We start from the raw sequence: 19,123 nt of genomic DNA on the forward strand, positions 1-19,123 counted from the left end.
TCGATCATGTTACAATATATTAGGATTGGTAAGTTATGTTTCAGAAGAATGGGATACCTGAAGGGATACCTGAAAATACCGCTAGCTGTATTCAGGGCTTGACAAATTATGCAAAACCCTACTCGCCGGACTAAAAAGGGACTCGCCACCCCCACCGCGTGACCTCCACCGCACAGGCGCACGCCACCGGAGAACGGGACGACCGGGACGGCATGTTTGCTTGTGTGATAGGGCGGGGCTGCCCTGCAGCGGCGAGGGCAACCTGCTGCACTCTCCAACGGCACCGACCCCCGTGCTGCATGGGGAACGTGGCGTTCTGACAGCAGTCTACACCACTTGCTGCCATGCAGCCACCCAGCTGAGCGGTGTGCAGGGGGGCCAAGTCCTGAGATGGGAGCCGGAAGCGGGGGTGAGGCCACACATGGGCGTAGGGCGGGGCCAGAGTATGCATGCGTCCCTGCCGTCAGGGGGAGAGGCGCCGGCACAAGAGTGCGCCGCATTGAAAAGGGGAGTAGAAGAGAGGAGGGAGGCAGAGGAGACGGAGGAGAGTTACGGAGGGAGAGGGGAGAACAGAGGAGTGAGTTAGAAGGCGGCGGTGGGCGGAGGAGTGAAGGGTGAGAGCGGAGGAGAGAGGAGGGGGACGGGAGATGGAGGAGGTCAGAGAACGCAGAAGGGAGATGGGGAGTGGAGCAGAGAGCAGAGCGTAGGGGCAGAGGACATGAAAAGAGGAGTGGAAGTAGGAAGCAGCCCAGGGCAGGGCTCCTTAGGACTGCCAGCGAGCTGGTGAGTTACAGCGAATATCCCACCAGTTGGACAGAGTCCGGACGGAGTCTGTCCTTAGGGCTCTGGGCTGGGGCCCATAAGAGAGGGCGGGCCCGGGCCCCCCTATCTCCACTCCCCCCATTTTGGAGGGGCTGAGAGCAGACAACTGACAATTGAGATGCCTTGGGGACAACTGAGTGTAGCTCGTCGCAGGGGAGACTAGAGGTCGACTGGCAGCCGAGGAGGGCGCCGTGACCATCCGGACTGAGAGAAAGAGAGACCTCTAGTCTCCCCTGGGACGAGCTACACTCACTGCAGGAGATTGGGGCCAGGTGAGATGCACCTCTCCATGGCCGCTGCAGCTCCAGCAGGCACAGAGGGAGGGGTGCGTGTCCCTCAGCTGGTGTAGGCCCAGGTTCGTCAGCCCCCTGCACTCCCTAGCCAGAGTGAGACTCCCTAAAGAGCCTAATCATGACGAGGTGGGAGGTCTGGGGTTGGGGCAGTCCTGGATGGGTTCCAGCCAGCCCCTCTCACCTGCCTGGTGATTCTGTCTCTTTTCTGTCTGGTTTTATGGGTTCCCTAGAAATTGGGAGTGGGGGAGCTGCAGGCTCCGGCCCAGCCCTCCATAAAGGGCACCTCAGGGGTTGGAGACTCGGGACTGGGGTAGTCCCAGAAGTGGGGGTCACCCCCAGCCAGCCCCTTTCACCTGCCTGATGAGTCTGTCTTTTCTGTCTGGTTTTATGAGAAGCAATCCCATTCCAAGCACCTCCTATTGTCCTGGCACTAACAAACCCAGACCTTGCTGTAAGTTATGACAGGAGGGAGCTGCATATGGAATTTGTTAGTTTTAGTTCTTACCATTTAGGAGGAGTTCTTGATCAAACAGACTCATAGCCGCACAAACTCTCTCTAATATATACTAGACATAGTTTATTAATCTAGAGGGGTTGCCGTAACTTTAGTTAGTCTGTAACTTTAAAAGCAATGAATGGTCCTGTGACACCTTAGAGACTAACTAAAATATAGAGAATCACGAGCTTTCATGGGTAAAAGCTGCTTCCTCAGATGAATTGGAGTGGAAATAACAGAATAACCGAAACCAAGAGAGCTATATAACAGCAGCAGAAGTACCTGGCAATTGTAGGGCCCATGTTAATGAGGCTAATTAAGTGGGCAGGATTGTTCCATACATTGCGTTTGTTGTGGAATATCACTGATTTCAATTTATTTGTTATTTCTCTCCTACCCAGCTATTTGACCTGGTCTTAACCAGTTATTTTGGATTTTCCTGAGTAAAGGTGCACCTGTGAAGTTTGAGGGTATTCTTGTGCCATTAAAGGTCATTATATCTAGGTGAAAGGTCCAGATTATGTGCACATGGACTTTGCTATCCAGGTGAAAAGGCCCAGGAATAGGTCTGCTAGCTTTGTCTTAGCTCAACATATAGGATGTTGCCTGTAAGTCCCTTGCATTACAGCAAAACTACTTTAATATAAACCTACTGTAATGTATTAAAATAAACATATAGTCAAAACCTTAAGAAAATAATCTAATCTATCTATCTGTCTGTCTGTCTGCAAATGAAAGAAAAAAATATATAAATGCAAACAAGCAGGTTAGCCCTATAGGCTACACAGTATTTCAAGAGGATAACAGACTATGACACCCATGTCTAGCCAGCAGAAAGGAATTTGTTTGCCTGGGCAGGTGGATCTCTGAACATCAACCTTTGTCCTCCAACATGTATCATGATCTAAAGATCCCTGTTATCTTTTTCCTTGTACGCAGCCACACCTGCACAATTAGGGTGCGGAGAAAATTGGGCCAAAGCTCCCCTAGAACATTTGAGATGTTCTTTCTGCCGAGTACTGATTAGGAATGGACAGAAGAGTTTGGATACGTTGATTGTGTCAGAGCATTGCTATTGGGTTCAAACTCAGCCTGGACTGGAGGTTTATGAAGGCTTGAGGGTATAAGTTGTTTGTGGCCAGGAACGGACATGCAAATGCCAAAGCAAGAATCTTATTTGACCAGAATCAACCCCCAAGTATTTTTTCTCTACTAAGGCTTATCACTAGCCTTAGTAGAGAAAAAGAAAGCCAGTGGCCAGTAAACATAGGATCTTCTCGACAACCTATGTGAAGCCTTTTATATTCAAGCTAAACAAACTGACAGATTTAATACTCACTATGTGTTTCTGTGAGCACAGGAATAATAAGATATGCATCTCGTTAGCTAGGGATTAAGCCTGAGCAGTGTATATTTAATTAGACTCTAAAGAGCTTATTTCAGGGTTAGAGAGGTCCACCAGAAAGAGAAAAAAACACAACATAACCATTTCAGGAAGATGGATACATCTCTGCCATCCAGGGAAACGTGCTCTTAAATATGCTAAAAATATAACTCTGTTTCCATGTAAGGTAAGGGGAAAAATTGACTTGCGGCTTTAGTATGGGTCATTTAATCTGTTTACTTAAGACCTGTCCTCCCACGGACTCACCTTCAACACTATTAAGGAATACCTTTCCCAATGACATTCACTCTTCAAAAGTGTCCTCAACCTCTGGCCATCCTAGGGGCAGCATCACGGAGCATTAGATCTCCTTGTCTGAGGAGCACTTTGGAAGGGAGGAACACTTTTTGGGCAGACCGTGCTCCCAGGATAACATATCTCAAGATCTAAGAGGTTTCACCATGAGTCTCCAAGAGGACGACGTGGAGAAGTTTCTCGATGGTAATCCTGCCTTTGCCAAGCAATACTTTGATAAGAAACTGAGATCAGAACCACTGAGCGACAGCCAAACGTCAGAGGAAAGCGAGATACTTTTTGAGCTGATCCAAGACATGCAGGAAAGCATTAACATGGAGAAGGTTGTTTTCAAGACTCTAAGAAGAATCAGCTCTCTCATCCACGCGGACCGCTGCAGCCTTTTCATGTACCGGCAAAGGAATGGCACGCCAGAGCTGGCTACCCGACTTTTCAACATCGACAGAGACAGCACGCTGGAGGAATGTTTGGTGGCCCCAGACTGTGAAATTGTCTATCCTTTGGACATCGGCATTGTGGGGCATGTTGCTCAAACCAAGAGAACAATGAACATCAAGGATGTCCATGAGGTAGGTTCTTCCTTTGGTTTGCTCCTTTAATGGAAGACTCATAAGAACTAGACTTGCTAGCCATGTTTATAGCATTACGGGAAAACAATAAACAGGCATAAGAGAAATCGATGATGTAGAAGTCTCATATGCTCTGCATCAAGTGTAGGGCTGGACAGCAGACACAGATGTCACAACTTAAAAAACAATGAATAGTCTAGTAGTACCTTATAGACTAACAAAACATGTAAATGGTATCATGAGCTTTCGTGGGCACAGCCCACTTCTTCAGATGTCACAGTTATTTTAAAAAAAACTTGACAATTTATTGTGTGAGATATTTTATGGATATAAACTAACAACTGAATTATGTGAGACTCATGGTGTGCTCTGGGCACAATGCCTTGTGTCACATTTTACATGGACTCAACATGAGAAACTCATCCTTTTTTTAAAAAGATCATTCTCATGCCGCGCCTATATCAGACACGTGTAACAGCCTAACCTGCACTGGCTACACTCTGAGGTACTTACCTGGAAACTGCACGCCCTTAGAGAGCACCCAGAAATATTTTACCACCACAGGAATTTTTTTTCCCTGTCTCGAGTGTCTACCGCTTGGTGCAGGTCACTGCTCGTTAGAGAGAGATATTTGGGAGGCAAGGATTCAAGCCATCCTTAGAACCCTCCTTACATATTTTTATTGCCTTACATATTCATACAATTAGAATGTACCCTCAGTGAAGCATTTGAATCCAAACGGAAGCAGGCTAATCTGAGTTATAATCTAAAATCCACGTGTTCCAAATATGACAGCTAGGATTACTCCAGCTACAATTCTCTTGTAACAGCTCAGCCATCTGTCTATCCATTCAGTCAAAGCTCTCCACAGGTGTACGCGAATGCCTTCGCAAAGTTGCCCTGTTTTACAGAGTAGCAGGTTAAGGGCTGCTTTTGCTTTGTAGCCCTTCCTTGTGCTGAGGGCAAATCAGAGGAGAATAATATTTTAACAGTCACATTTGCCCTGGTCTGCATTTCCAAGCAGAGAGCCCTCCAAGAAAACTCCATTTCTTGCAAGTTCCACCAGTAGACATTAGGAAAAACTTCCTGCCTGTCAGTGTGGTTAAACACTGGAATAAATTGCCTAGGGAGGCTGTGGAATCCCCATTACTAGAGGTATTTAAGAGCAGGTTGGACAGACAGCTGTCAGGGATGATCTAGATGGTGCTTGGTCCTGCCGTCCAGGGGACTGAATTTGATGAACCTTCCAGTTCCAGTGTTCTATGATGCCATGATTTTAACTACTGTCATTTACTGGGTGTGTGAGTTCCCGGGAAGGCCAGGTCACGGAGGGTGAAGAGCACGGCGAGGAAGGCCGGCGTAGGGGTTAATGTCCTGGAGTAGGATGCTTGTGTAGGCTCCTGCTGCTTACCGTGCAGCCTGCAGCATAGTTGAAGCAATTTGAGCGTCAGAGTGCCTGCTTTCAGTACCAACTGCACAACTCTGGAGATGCTGCTGATCTGTCTCGGTGGAAGAGCTACCGGGCCAGCCAAAGGACGCAGACACAATGGGCAGAAATGCCATCTATAGACCAGACAGCAAGGGGGAAGCTAGAAGGACTTTAAAAAGAGGGTCTTTTAGATCAGCGTTTCTCCATCTTTTTGATACCATGGCCCAGTGTGCCGCCTTCTTGAGCTGTATCAGGGGATCTCAGGGACTAGCACTGGCCAATGGGCTGGCTATTGAGACACACTGGTCTAGATGCCAGGGGTACAAGTATCTTTTGTTGAAGTTATCTCATTGGCCAGCTCTTCATCCTGTTTTTCCATCTCTGCCCCCACCCCCATTGGGTCAGCACCTGTCCTTTGTCGGGAAGCCGGTTTGATTTTAGACCAGTGATACTTGGTGATTCAGAAGCCAAATCAGTGATCAACATCATCCAAGAGAGCCACAGCTGTCTGACTTCATTGTCTCCTTGCCTATAAACAGGGTGATAGAGGACTAGATTTTATAGTCACGTCCTTCTTATTCTCACCGCAAAATGTCTGGCCTGATATCATTAGTTTATCAACAACCGCGACTGGTTAATAACACAGTGAACACAGACAGGTTCATAATTAAACCCTGCAGTGTTTTCATATCATGCAACCACCAGAGACACGTGCATGAGCTTGCGAGCTCAGCCTGTCATTTCAGAAGACGCTGGGAGACAGGAGGTTTAGGGCATTCCTGGGCCCCGTTGCTGGAGCCGTGCCAGGGGACTTAGGGCTGCCCTCTAGAGGCAGCTGGGGATCCCCCTCCGGTAGAATCCCTGGGTTGTGAAGAGCTAGCTCTGCGCTAGCCACTCCCAACACACCTCCCAGCCAGCATGCTCCAGAGGTGGAAGTGGGTGTGGCCTTTGCAGGGGTTGGCAGAGCCCTACGGTGATCCCGGGCTGTCAATGCGTCGCCTGTTCTTAGCACATCGTCTGACCCCATATTTACAAGGGCCTGCATGATGCTGCCTCATCCCAGGGCCCAAGGCACAATCTCTCTCTCAATGTAACTGTGATCGCACCTGATGAGTTTCCCTGGAGAGCGTTCCCTGGTTCCAGAATCTCTCTGATTTATTAAATCTTTCCAACGCGAGCTACATGGCAACCACAGGAAAGCAACCCCTGGTGTTTCATAAACCCAGTGCAGGTTCAGTCACCTCTGTGCTTGTCGTCCCGACACCTCAAAATATGCTTCCTGCAAAGTTTCCTGTAGGCGGCTTCACCGTGGCCACGTTCTGGCTGTAAGACTGTTCCCTTTTTTGATTTGTACTTTGCTCTTCATACTTCCCTCCTCATTTCTGTTTTTAAACCAGTGCGCTCACTTCAGCAGATTTGTTGACGAACTCACCCAATACACTACAAGGAACATCCTTGCAACTCCCATCACGAACGGCAAAGATCTAGTTGCTGTGATCATGGCCGTTAATAAGACGCAAGGGCCGTTCTTCACCAACTCTGACGAAAATGTAAGTGTCCGAAAGACCCAATGTAGGTCAGTTTCTGTCAGGCTTGTATCTCATAATATACCTCATCCAGGCTCCTCTGGACGAGGGCTGTTTGCAATATTGTAGCTTCCCTGATAGACCAGGGTTTTCAATCTGCAGTTCGTGGACTCCTAGGCCCTGCAGACTATATCTAAGAGATCTACACGAGGTGACTATGAATATAAAGTTTCATGCCCTAGGAAAGGTATTCCATTTTTCTGATCTGTCAGAAGTATGTGCCTCCTCCACCTACATCTCAAAACCTGGAAGCGCTGTCATTATCATAGAGGCCCACAGTTCAACGCTCTTTCTCTCACAGTGGCACACGATGTGTAAGCACGTGCAACATTTACAAGTGAACTCTGTTAAGTCCGTTTACAGCCTCGACATCTATGGCAGGGGTCCATGGACCACAGGCTGAGTTTCCAAAGGGGCCTGCACTTCCATTCCAAGTTGTTTAGGGGTCCACAAATGAGAAAAGATTTAACTCCCCGCCCCCAGCTGTAGACATTACTGTATTGTAAATCGGGCTTACCATGGTAGAGCTTGCCTGAATAAATTACCAGGGCAAGGCCCACTGGCAGCAAGCCTCATCTGACATCAGCACAAAGCAAAGTATTTACGTGGGTTGCTTGACATGAGTGTGCGTGACAGACGAATGTGGTGGCAGTGGTGCTATGAAATCCAGTACTCATGGGGCCACTGTTGGGTTCAACTCAACACGGACTGTTTTCCATTTCAGCTCTTCCTGAGGTATCTGAATCTTGCCTCCTTAAACCTGAAAATTTATCATTTGAGTTACCTTCACAACTGTGAGACTCGAAGAGGCCAGGTAAGATACAAGGGCAGATGCTGGTAACTGTTTCGCTGTTGAGGTGCTGAGCTATTTCTCCTGTTCCCTCAGCCAGGCCTGAATATTCCTGTTTCTCCAGTCCGAGAGGTAACGGCTACAGCCTGGCCATCCTCTCAGACTCAGTAGTGGGTACAAGTGTCTGGGAGCGCCCAGCCTAAGGCAGGACCGGGGTTGTTTTTTGGAGTGGTAGAACCATTTGTCCATTCTATTAGCAATTCTTACAGGATTACTCAGCGTTAGCTTTACTTGCCCTTTAATTCCGCGGAACAAAAATGCTAAATACACAGGATTTCTGAGGAACTAAATTACTTAATAACAATGCTAAGTTAGTCAGTTAGGGTATGTCTACACTACCCCGCTAGTTCGAACTAGCGGGGGTAATGTAGTCATCCGCAGTTGCAAATGAAGCCCGGGATTTGAATTTCCTGGGCTTCATTTGCATGAAGCCGGCAGGCGCCATTTTTAAATGCCGGCTAGTTCTAACCCCGTGCCGCGCGGCTAAACGCGGCACGGAGTAGCTAGTTCGGATTAGGCTTCCTAATCCGAACTAGCTGTACTCCTCGTGGAACTGTACTCCTCCTAGTTTTTTGGGTGTAATATTTTACTGCAAGTTACTTACAGAAGCAACAATTGCCTCTTGTGAGTGACTTTTAAAATAGCAGGTAATTTATGAATAGGACCATAATTTTGCATTACACAGCTCTAACAAGACATCTTACAAAATGTTTAATGTTAGACTAACTCTGCTCCTAATGAAAAAAAGTCTCACCCTATCAATCAAGCTGGAACAAGCAGTGTTAGTAGACTCTAGTATTTATTTCTAGGAATCGGTGGTAATTAATTATTGACATGTAGTCCCAAGTATTGTTAGCTTTCCAGAAGGGGCTGCCTATACATCTGGTTTTATTCTTCAGGTGCTGTTGTGGTCAGCTAATAAGGTATTTGAGGAGCTGACGGATATCGAGAGGCAGTTCCACAAAGCTTTTTACACTGTGAGAGCGTATTTGAACTGTGATAGATATTCAGTGGGCCTTCTCGATAGGACCAAACAGAAGGTGAGCATTCACGTGTGTGCTACAATAACACAGTGAGGGTTTTAGGTTGCTGCTAAATGTAAATAGGGCAATTTCTGTTCAGACACAACTTAATTCCAGTGTATCATATTCTGGGGTACAGACCAATAGGGGGCAATATTACCTCAGCATGCTTCCAACTTGCGGTGTCCACCACTAACCAGCCAGGTTATCCCCTGACTGTGTATAACCACAGCTTGGTCCGGCAGCCGACTAGCATACACCGTGGTTGTCACTTGCAGGGTGACCCCCGCACACTTGTAGTCATTAATTTTCCCTCCAAAAATGTGTTCTGCACTGTCCAGCACCCTTTCTTGGACAGTCCAGCAAGATTAGGTCCATTGCCACTTTAAGTGGAGTTACCCAAACATTTCACTACATTGCATTAGTTTTGGTGAAAGAATAAAACACACGTATTGAACTACAAAGAGATTTTGAGTCTAAGGAATGAGGCAATGAAGTCAGAAATGGTTACAAGATAAAAGACCTCCCAAACTTAAACTAGATCCGGTTCAAAGTGAAATCGCTGATCAGTAACATTGCTGATCGAACTGTGAGATCCGAGTCTGCTCCCAGAGTTCTTTAGTTGTTTTGTCTTCTTAGTATCTAAAAGGTCATTACAAGGAGGAGGGAGAAAATTTGCTCCCTTTAACCTCTGGTGACAGGACAAGAAGTAATGGGCTTAAATTGCAGCAAGGGGGGGTTAGGTTGGACATGAGAAAAAATTTCTTGTCAGGGTGGTTAAACACTGGAATAAATTGTATAGGGAGGTTGTGGAATCTCCATCATTGAAGATATTTAAGAGCAGATTAGACAGATCTGTCAGGGATGGTCTTGGGTGCGGAACCTTTTTTGAGTCGGGGCCACTGACCCACAGAAAAATCAGTCAGGGGCTGCACACAAGTGAGAAACAAAAAAACCCCACCCCTCACCAGCGTGGGCTCCCCTAATCTGGGGGGAGCCCCAAGCCTCAGGGGCTGGATCCAGGCAAGCTGGGCCTTGGGTTCCCCACTCCTGGTCCCCACTCCTGGTCTAGATGGTGCTTAGTCCTGCCGTGAGGGCAGGGGATTGGACTTGATGACCTCTCGAGGTCCCTTCCGGTTCTAGTGCTCTGTGAGGCCTGGGGCCACATGCTGAACAATGAGAAGAAAACAAAATAATGAATTAAGTTTGCACCATCTATCCTGTGCACCAACTGAGACAGGGGGCCAAATTAAGGTTTCCCCAGTTACCTTAATTTTGGCATGTTCCTACTATCCACAGTCCTTGAACTGGCAACATTAATATTTTAATGCTGGTTTTGATTTAATTTAGAGATTTAACATAGAGGTGCATGGCAAATCATAACACCGCATAGAACCCCAACTGTTTTAATGTCCTGTCGCAGACAGACTGATTTATATATTACAACTATATGTTTTGGGGGGGGGGGTTAAACAGGAGTTTTTCGACTTGTGGCCAGTTCTAATGGGCGAAGTTCCACCTTATTCCGGGCCTCGCACTCCAGACGGCAGAGTAAGTGGATGACCCAGTATCCTCCCCCGCCCCCAACTGTTGACGCTCGCCATGAGCTTGAACCAGGATTTTGTTTCTTTGTAGGAAATAGTCTTTTACAAAGTGGTTGATTATATCCTGCATGGGAAGGAAGATATTAAAGTTATCCCGTGAGTAAGCGAAGCTTCTGCACCAGGGGTAAAGCTCTTTCCATTGCACGGACTGATAGGATGTGTCTCTGAAAGTGAAGGGTCTCCCATGAGCTAATGAACCGGGGCACAGCTGAAGGAACAATGGAAGATGGACTTGTCGGGTTCAACGTGCATCAGTATCGATCAGTTGCTTCTATTTACCGGGAATTCCGGTTAAAATGTAACAAGCAGGTGCCTTTATCACTCGGATAGAACCTGCTCCCCTGTTAAGTCCTGCTTTTGCGGATGCTCAAGTCCACCTTTCCATTCCTATCTCCTTCTGCCAACTCCTGTGTCACCAGCTGTCCCTTGACTGGCCCCTGGAGTCTGGACTTTGCACAATCACAGGGGTGATACCGTAAATAGCTCCCGGCCAATCCTCCTCTCTCCTGCCCTTCTCAGTCACTGACAAGTTCTCTGTCCTCCCTGTCGCATAGGTTCCGTCCCAAAGCCGACTCTATTCTTCCCATGAGATCTTCCGTGTTGGCCTTTGTCGTCTCTTGACAGCTCCTTCTTTAGCTTGCCCCCTTCAAACTTTCCTCAGCCTCCGAATTATCGCTGCTGAAAAGTGTGTCTCCCAGTCGGACTATGTCAGCCGCTTCCCTGAGCCACAACTAGTATCCTCTCGCCAGCTACTTCCATTAAACACGGTCCCAGTCCCGTTTCCTATATAGTTACACTTTATTACGCTCTAGAGGAAAAACTGGGAACTGACTGGAATACGCCATACAATATTGAACCCTTTGAATCTTCTAAGTCATCTATTGCCACGTGAGTTGATAGCGAGTCTGGTCCTATGAATTGTAAGTTATGTGAGCAATCCTTGCTCAAACTAATAGATCCGTTGAAATCAACAGGACTAGCTGCTTAACTAAAGATTAGCCATGTGAGTAAGTAATTAACCAGCTATGTTCTGGCTCTATGAAAATATCTGTGTAAATTATATATATATATATATATATATATATATATATATATATTCTCCATCTTTATATTTTTATTACACGCACTCTCTTGTTTTATTCAGAAACCCCACAGCAGATCACTGGGCACTTGCTACTGGACTACCAACGTATGTAGCAGAAAGCGGCTTTGTAAGTATTTGATTAGAGCTTCATTGAGGGTTCCAGAAAGTCAAATTCATGTTTGATCGCTCTTCAGTAACTGAAAATAATTTAGCTGCTTTAGTGAGGTCTAAATATTGAGTATTTGCAAAGGAAGTAATTTAACCTTATGCAGGCTTCTTTGTAATGTGAACTATTTTGGTGATCTTCTAGATCTGCAACATTATGAATGCGGCTGCAGATGAGATGTTTAAATTTCAGGTACTGTGAAAGCTGCATAGCTCTTAATGACCCTTTTTTTTAACATATATGTACTGTAGATTAAGTTTTAGAGGTACAAATGTCTGTAACTGTTGCATTCCTGAGTTCACTTAAGGAGATGCACTCAGAAAACACATTTTACATCTTCGACATCTTCCTGCTTGCTTTTGTTTCAAGGAAGGTCCTGTAGATGATTCGGGATGGACAATCAAAAATGTGTTATCTATGCCAATAGTAAACAAAAAAGAAGAAATTGTTGGGGTCGCCACATTTTATAACAGAAAAGATGGGAAGCCATTCGATGAACAGGATGAGACTCTCATGGAGGTACAAATACCTGCCAGCTCTGAAAGTAGCTTAGGGGTGAAATGGGAATACTGCATAATCCTCAGTGGTGTGTGCGGTCTCCAATGTTTGGCAGCCCCCAAATATTTTCTTTGATTGTACAGATGTAGCTCTGGGTTTAAGAAATCCTGTCCTTTGACTCTCTACACTGTGCAGCCTGGCCAGACATCTCAGCTAAGGGAAAAGCATATCCTGAGTGTAAACAGCTCTTGAAACAGCTGCACTGCCCATGTGCATCTGCCTCAGTTTGGGGGCAACACCGTTTCAAGGAATTTCAGTCCAAGAGAAATCCCTTTTATATTGATGACTGTTGGTTTCTTTCCAGCCAACCAGAATAACAATAGTTCCTTAAAGGATGAGGCCTTTGAATGTTTAGACAATTGTAACAAAAGGGAATCGAGAGAGTTACAGGGTGTCCCTGCTATAAGTCGTCCCGGTATACATCCGTTCCTCACTAAAGTCGTTGACGCTTGTAGGAACTGATGCGTTATAAGTCCTCCCATTTCCTGCCCTTAAGCCGTTCAAAAAAACAAACAAACAAACAAACAAACAAACCAACCCCAATTTGTGCAAACAGAAGTCAGCCGCAGGAAAAAAAAATCTCCACATTAAGCTGTTTCGCTAGAAGTCCACGTTTTTTGGAATGTATCTTGGACTTATAGCGAGGACAGCAGTTCGCAGTTCCAGGAAAGCCTAGACATAACTTTGTTAAACCACCTGTTAGGTCTTTAGCCTGTCCCTCAGCATCTCTGCTGAACGATGGGTCCTGCAGCACTAATGTCTTTTGATCCTGCAGCCCTTACTCACAAATAATCATGACTCCCCTGTTGAGTCGCAAAGGATACCAAGACATTACTCACTCCAGCAGACAGTTCTCACTTAGGGTTTGCACAAGCCGGTTCTTCATTATGACTTCATTCTTCAGAGAGCAACTTGGAATGGCAATGCACCCAAACTGCACTGTTTCAACTACAGGTGGAACCTCCTTGGTCCTGCACCCTTGGGACCTGAGTGGTCCCAGTGAGGCTTTTCTGGACCAGGGAAGGTCCCCTGCCACCGGCCCCCTCAGCCTGCTGCGCCTCTCCACCACGGGCGCCTTCAGCCCCGCTGCTGGCCGGGCAACATGGCTACCCTGGCCCCGCTGCACAACTGCAGCCCCAGCCCTGCGGCCGGCAGAACACAACCCGCATTAGGCTGCTGACCTGTCACGGCACCAGATGGTTTGTCGTGGCCCCAGCTCCACTGTCGCAGTCGGGCCTTACTGACAGCCAGGCTGCCGGGGCTCTGTCCACACCACCTGCTGGCACGCAGCCCCAATCGGGCTGCCACGGCACAAACCCACTGCCAGGGTGGCACACACAGGCTGCCCTTACCCTGCTACCGCCATCGGGCCACCAAGGCCCAGCTGTGCAACAACCAGCCTTGCCTTTAGTAATGCTCTCAGCGGCTGGCCCTCCTGCCCACGGCTCTCTTGTTCTGCGATATCCGTGGTCCTGCCGGACGAGAAAGTCCTGGATTAGGGAGGTGCAACCTCTATCAGTTTCCAAGCACAGACTTAAACCCAGGGCCAGCCTTACCATGAGGCGAACTGAGGCGATCGCCTCAGGTGCCAGACTGCGGGTGCCACTAGGACCCAGAGTGTAGAAAATTGTGTCTGTTGCTGGTATATATGTATTCTCTCTGCTCTAGATGCACAGAGATGGTGGAGTGCTGTTCTGGAGGAAGGAGGGCACAAAGAACAGGAAGAAGGCAGAATTGAGACCTTTTAAAGTTTTGGCCCAAGCAAGGGGGTATGGGGGCGTCATTTGAGCTCCCTGCCTCAGATGCCAAAATGTTGTGGGCCGACTGCTTAAACCCCCTGACTGTAGCTTTTTATTTGGGACACACACACACACGGCGGGATCTGTGTTTTACACACACACACACACATGGAGGGATCTGTGTTTTACACACACACAGACACACACACACACACACACACACACACACGGAGGGATCTGTGTTTTACACACACACACACACACACACACACACACACACACACACACACACACGGAGGGTTCTGTGTTTTACCACCTAACATAAAGCAGTAAGGGGGCTGGATGCTTTGTTCACACCCATCACACAGACGTGTCATAGACGGGTTTCGGGATGTGTGAGACAGGGAGTATGTTTCCCTTAGAAACAAGCCAATACTCATCAGTGCGATACTTTTACGTGCTGAAGCAGGGTTCAGCTCTTTCACTGTCTCTCTGCTTTTTCTTTTTCAAGTCTTTGACCCAATTCCTGGGCTGGTCTGTGCTCAACACGGACACTTACGACATGATAAACAAGCTGGAGAACCGCAAGGACATTGCCCAGGACATGGTGCTGTACCACGTGAAGTGCAACAAGGATGAAATTCAGGAAATCCTGGTACTGCTTGTGGTTGGTTGTCAGAGCCCAAAGGTTGCCTGCTTAAATGGGAAAGAACTCGCCGCGTGCATCCCTAAGGCCCGCTTCACTACTGTGCGAGCTTCCATTGCGTCATGGCCTGTCGGCCTGCTAGTGAAGGGCCCTAGTCTCTCCTGTCCCACCCTTGTCAGAGCTGTGATAGCTTCAGTAGGGACAGATCCATGTAGCTTCTTCCCAGGAGCTTCCAGAGCGCCATTTAGCAACACCCTGCACAGCGAGGTAGCCCTTGCTATGTGCATCGAAGGTGGTAAGGCTTCTGTTCCACCAAGGCTGAGCAAAAAGAATTGCATTGCTGAAGAACTTCTGCAATTAACTTTCGCTTCCTACGTACGCATGCATGATGTCGCCACCTCTCAGGTGGGAGGCAGCTGCCCAGTGGACAGTCAGGCTCAGCATGTTGCACAAAGTTTGGGCAGGGTGGCGAGACATTAGGCAAGGAAAAGCAACTGGTCTATGCTTTGTATTAACAATGTTATCTCAGTGCTAGCTCTGCAAATTCACCCTAGGCCAGGGGTGGGCAATAATTTTTGACGGGCCACTCCCAGATTTTGGAAAGTGGTGGAGAGCTGCACTCTCCCATGATATTAATGGTGGAGATGTGGGGTCTGGGATGGAGGTTGGTGCAGAAGGGAGCTTGGGGTAAGGGATTGGGGCGCAGGAGGGAGACTAGAGTCTGGGAAGGAGTTTGGCTGAAGGAGGAGGTTGTGACCTAGGCCAGGGGACTGGAGTGCAGAGGTTTGGGATGTGACATAAGGTAGGAGGGGATTGTGATCTGGGGCAGGAGATTGGGGTGCCAGATCAGGGAGGAGGTGTGGGTGTAAGAGGGGGACAGAGGGTTTGGGTTATGTTGAGTGTGGGGAGGGGCAGAGAGTTGGGGCAGGAAAGGGCTGGGGTGACAGAAGCAGGCTGTGGCCAAGAGACTTACTTGTCAGCTGCCAAACCAACCAGCCTGCAGAGGTTAAAATGTTCCCCAGCCAGCCTGCCTGCCTGGCCATGTGCTTCATGGGAAACTGAGCCCAGGAGAGGGGGCGTGGTTCTTCTTACCTGACAGTTACTCTAACAAACAGCTCCCATTGGCCGGTTTCTGCCATCTGCTCCTAAAACTTCCTGTCCCCTCCAGTTTCAAAACAGAAAGGGAGCCCTGCAGCCGCATTTCTCCCCGGCGCACGGGACTGTCTGCCTGGGGCTCCCTGCTGCCTCCGTGGGCTGGATCCAGTGGCTTGGCGGGCCGCATCCGGCCTGCGGGCCGTATTTTGCCCAGGCCTGCCCTATGCTCTGAGAGCAAAGATGAGTTCTTTCCTTACCGGGTGTAAGCAGCTTTGTAGGACCAATCAAGTTCTCGCTACATCTGTGCAACTCCGTTAGCTGTTGCTCTGTTAACTGAGATTTCAGTAAGAGCCACTCGGATGAATGGCCCTGAACAGGCAGAGGTGAGAGTGTAGTTGAACCGACAGGATCTTTGCTCTTTGTGACGATGCTGGAGACAGAGAACCCAGCTTGAGCGTCGGTCTCCGGAATGAGTTTGGAGGACCAACAGTTTTTCCACTTGAGAACAGAGCAAGTTCTACACTGGTGTCAGAGAGAGAGCTGGTCTGTGTATGGGAGCCCCACCACCATCACTGCTAGGGTCTCTTGGAGTCAGAACTGCCCCCTAAGATTAGAAATGTGAGTAAGGTTCAGGGGAGAACATGCCTTTGGAAGTCAGACTAGATACCACCCCAAACAGGTGCTGCTTTAGTGCTGGTTGTGGAGTTGCTGGTGAAAGTAACGTGCTCTTGATCTCTGTAGCCAACGCGAGAGAGGCTGGGGAAAGAGCCGGCGCAATGCGAAGAGGAGGAATTGACGCAATTGCTGGTGAGTGCCCATGCGCTGTTGACTTGACAGTAAAGGCAAGTCAGAATGCACGTGGCAGAAGGAGGAGAATGCTATGTTTGAGTCAGCGGAGAGAATGCAGCAGCAGAAACTTGGCTTACCTTTTGGAGAAGACCCACTTGAGGCTTTTTGTGGCCTGGCAAAACCACCAACCCCCTTCTTTCTTTTTCAGAAAAAGGAGCTCCCGGACCCCGTTCAGTTTGAGATCTATGAGTTCCACTTCTCCGATTTCAAGTGCACCGAACTTGAGCTTGTGAAGTGCGGAATTCAGATGTACTACGAGCTCGGAGTGGTGAAAAAGTTCCAGATTCCACAAGAGGTAGGTGTTGGTTTCCGGGTGACGTTACCAAGACATGCCTGGGGACTCCCAGCCTACTTCAGTCCCCCAGGGAGGGACCAGGAGCTATTGATTTACAATGAGTGATCTGCTACATCCCTACCAGAGCAGGGGTCCTGAAGATGGAGTTACAAACCCTCAGCCTTTCCCCCACAGTGCTAAGTGGAAGGGAGCCCCGTAAGGAAGAGGCTGAAGCCACTGCCTCACAAGAACAGTACATTTGCAGGGACTATAAAGTCCCTCTTCAGAACGACCTTGCTTTGCAAAGGGCAGCGCAATCTTAGAAGCAGTCGTGCTAACAAAAGGCTGTTGCAGCGGGACAAGTGGAGATTATTGCTACTAGTGGACACTGGCTGTAAAAGTTCTGCAAATTCAAGCAAACTCCCACAGAGCCTGGAGATTCCCCGCTGTCCCATGCCTTGGATAGTCATGTACAAACAGCAACCACCATTTGAAAAGAACGGTAGATTGCAATTTGGCACAGTGTTACCCAGAATAAGTGACTATAAGAACGGCCAGACTGGGTCAGACCAGCATCTAGTCCAGTATCCTGTCCTCTTGCCAGTGCCCAATGCCAGGTATTTCAGAGGGAAGGGACCACAGAATGTACCAGGTAAGGTAGGAACGAGGAAGTGGATGCAGGCCCTGTCTTGCCTGGATCCGGCCCTCAAAGCTCAGGGTCCCCCCCCCAGCATTGGGAAGCCCGGGCTGGCACTCTAGACCCCCCCGTCCGGCTTCCTGTGGGGCTGGAGCACACAAAATCTACTAGCCTGGGCCGCCGTAGGCTCTGGTGTGTATTGGGAATGTGAGAAGTGTCTTTCTCCTTCTCAGCCAGGGGCCACGTCTGTGAAGGTTTGATCTGTTTTTTATTTTATTTTCTTTCTGAGCAGCCCCTGACTGATTTTTCTATGGGTCAGTGGCCTCTGACCCAAAAAAAGGTGCCCCACCCCTGAGGTAAAGGACCGCCGGGCCCTTAGCCCAGCTTAACGCTGAGATAATGAGTGTGGTCATCTCAAATATTTTGGCTTCCAAACTAAACGGCCCGAGATTTTAGACTCCACGGTTCTCTAACACTCAAATAGGGCAGTGACCGTCTGGTAGGCACCAGAGTTTACAAAGTCTCTGAACTCAAGTCTGAGAACGCTTCTCTCCCCCTACCCCTCACCCACTGACTTCAGTGAGCGCGGAGGACACTTGATATCCCGGAGGTCGGGCTCAGAGAGATCAGTGCGTAACGAGGCACAGACAAACATGTGAGGCTGCTTTGCTAACAGGAGCACCCAGTTCCACAGAATTGCTTTAAACAAAATAGCATCCCTGGAGTTCAGAAGAGATATCCGTCTTTATTCTGGGTATTCGCTAACCTCTAACCAAGGGGGGTGGGAAGAAACTCTGCTAGGGACACTTAGGCCTTGGAATTCCCACGTCAGGGCTTCTTGGTCCTTCAGAAATAGGATATCAGACGAGAAGGGACTGTTCACCAGATCTTTTGTTATTAAAATTACAAATTATTTACAGCTTGATACTAAAAAGCAGGCTCCCTTCATGGGCAGAGAACTGTACTGGCTATGATCTCAGAACTACCTCGCTCTGTGCTATCACAAGAATCACTGCCTTTTTATTACGCCCATGCACAATGCTCCTCCCATGCCTTTGGGACAGAGTCCGGGAAAGAGAGAAGGAGAATAAGGCTGGCACTGAACAGGGGTTCTGCCTGCACTTAGAGTATCACTTTGCTACTCTACTGCCGGACACAGAACACAACGCTGAATCACCACTGAAATGGTAGGAAAAAAGATAACAGAAAAATGGTGCTCAGGGAGGGATTATGAAACAATATTTATCCAAGAGCGGCCCGAGGCCGGCTGCAGCAGCTGGTGCCCTAGGCGGGGAGCCCCTGCCTGCACGACCGTCAATGGCCATGATGTCATCATCGGGTGCCCGGGCCAGCAGCACCCTAGGCAGCTGCCTAGCTCGCCTAGGCTCACGGGCCGCCCCTGTATTTATCACCATTAGACACTAGACTACAGGCAGAAACCAATGCCACCCACGGGTGTGTCTACACTCAGGGCTTAACTCCAAATAAGCGACCCAAATTGAGCTACGTCAATTGCGTATCTCATTTTAAAATACAAATAGCTTATTTGCAAATAGCAAGCATCTACGCTGCACCTATTTCGAAATAGAGCACTCGTCCTCCGACTTCCCTTACTCCTCGTACAATGAGGGTTACAGGAGTTGGAGTAAGAAGTCCTCCAGCTTGGCAATATTTTGACACTATTTCAAAGTAACTGCCTGCTGTT

At 48.3% G+C, this 19,123-nt stretch overlaps 1 protein-coding gene across 1 annotated transcript in view; it reads left to right on the forward strand.

Annotated features, from left to right (window-relative positions):
• Positions 1-2,345: 2,345 nt before the first annotated feature.
• PDE6B (phosphodiesterase 6B) overlaps positions 2,346-19,123 on the forward strand; it is a 32,283-nt gene continuing 15,505 nt past the window's right edge. Inside the window, exons 1-12 of the mRNA XM_014579541.3 lie at positions 2,346-3,879; positions 6,706-6,858; positions 7,619-7,708; positions 8,644-8,784; positions 10,243-10,317; positions 10,402-10,466; positions 11,515-11,581; positions 11,765-11,812; positions 11,990-12,139; positions 14,429-14,572; positions 16,400-16,465; positions 16,656-16,802. Of these exons, the coding sequence (XP_014435027.2) occupies positions 3,457-3,879; positions 6,706-6,858; positions 7,619-7,708; positions 8,644-8,784; positions 10,243-10,317; positions 10,402-10,466; positions 11,515-11,581; positions 11,765-11,812; positions 11,990-12,139; positions 14,429-14,572; positions 16,400-16,465; positions 16,656-16,802 (1,569 nt within the window). The 5' untranslated portion in view covers positions 2,346-3,456. The remainder of the gene's footprint in view (positions 3,880-6,705; positions 6,859-7,618; positions 7,709-8,643; positions 8,785-10,242; positions 10,318-10,401; positions 10,467-11,514; positions 11,582-11,764; positions 11,813-11,989; positions 12,140-14,428; positions 14,573-16,399; positions 16,466-16,655; positions 16,803-19,123) is intronic.

The sequence above is a fragment of the Pelodiscus sinensis genome, chromosome 6 (genome assembly GCF_049634645.1).
Source record: "Pelodiscus sinensis isolate JC-2024 chromosome 6, ASM4963464v1, whole genome shotgun sequence".
In the NCBI taxonomy this organism is placed as follows: Eukaryota; Metazoa; Chordata; order Testudines; family Trionychidae; genus Pelodiscus; species Pelodiscus sinensis.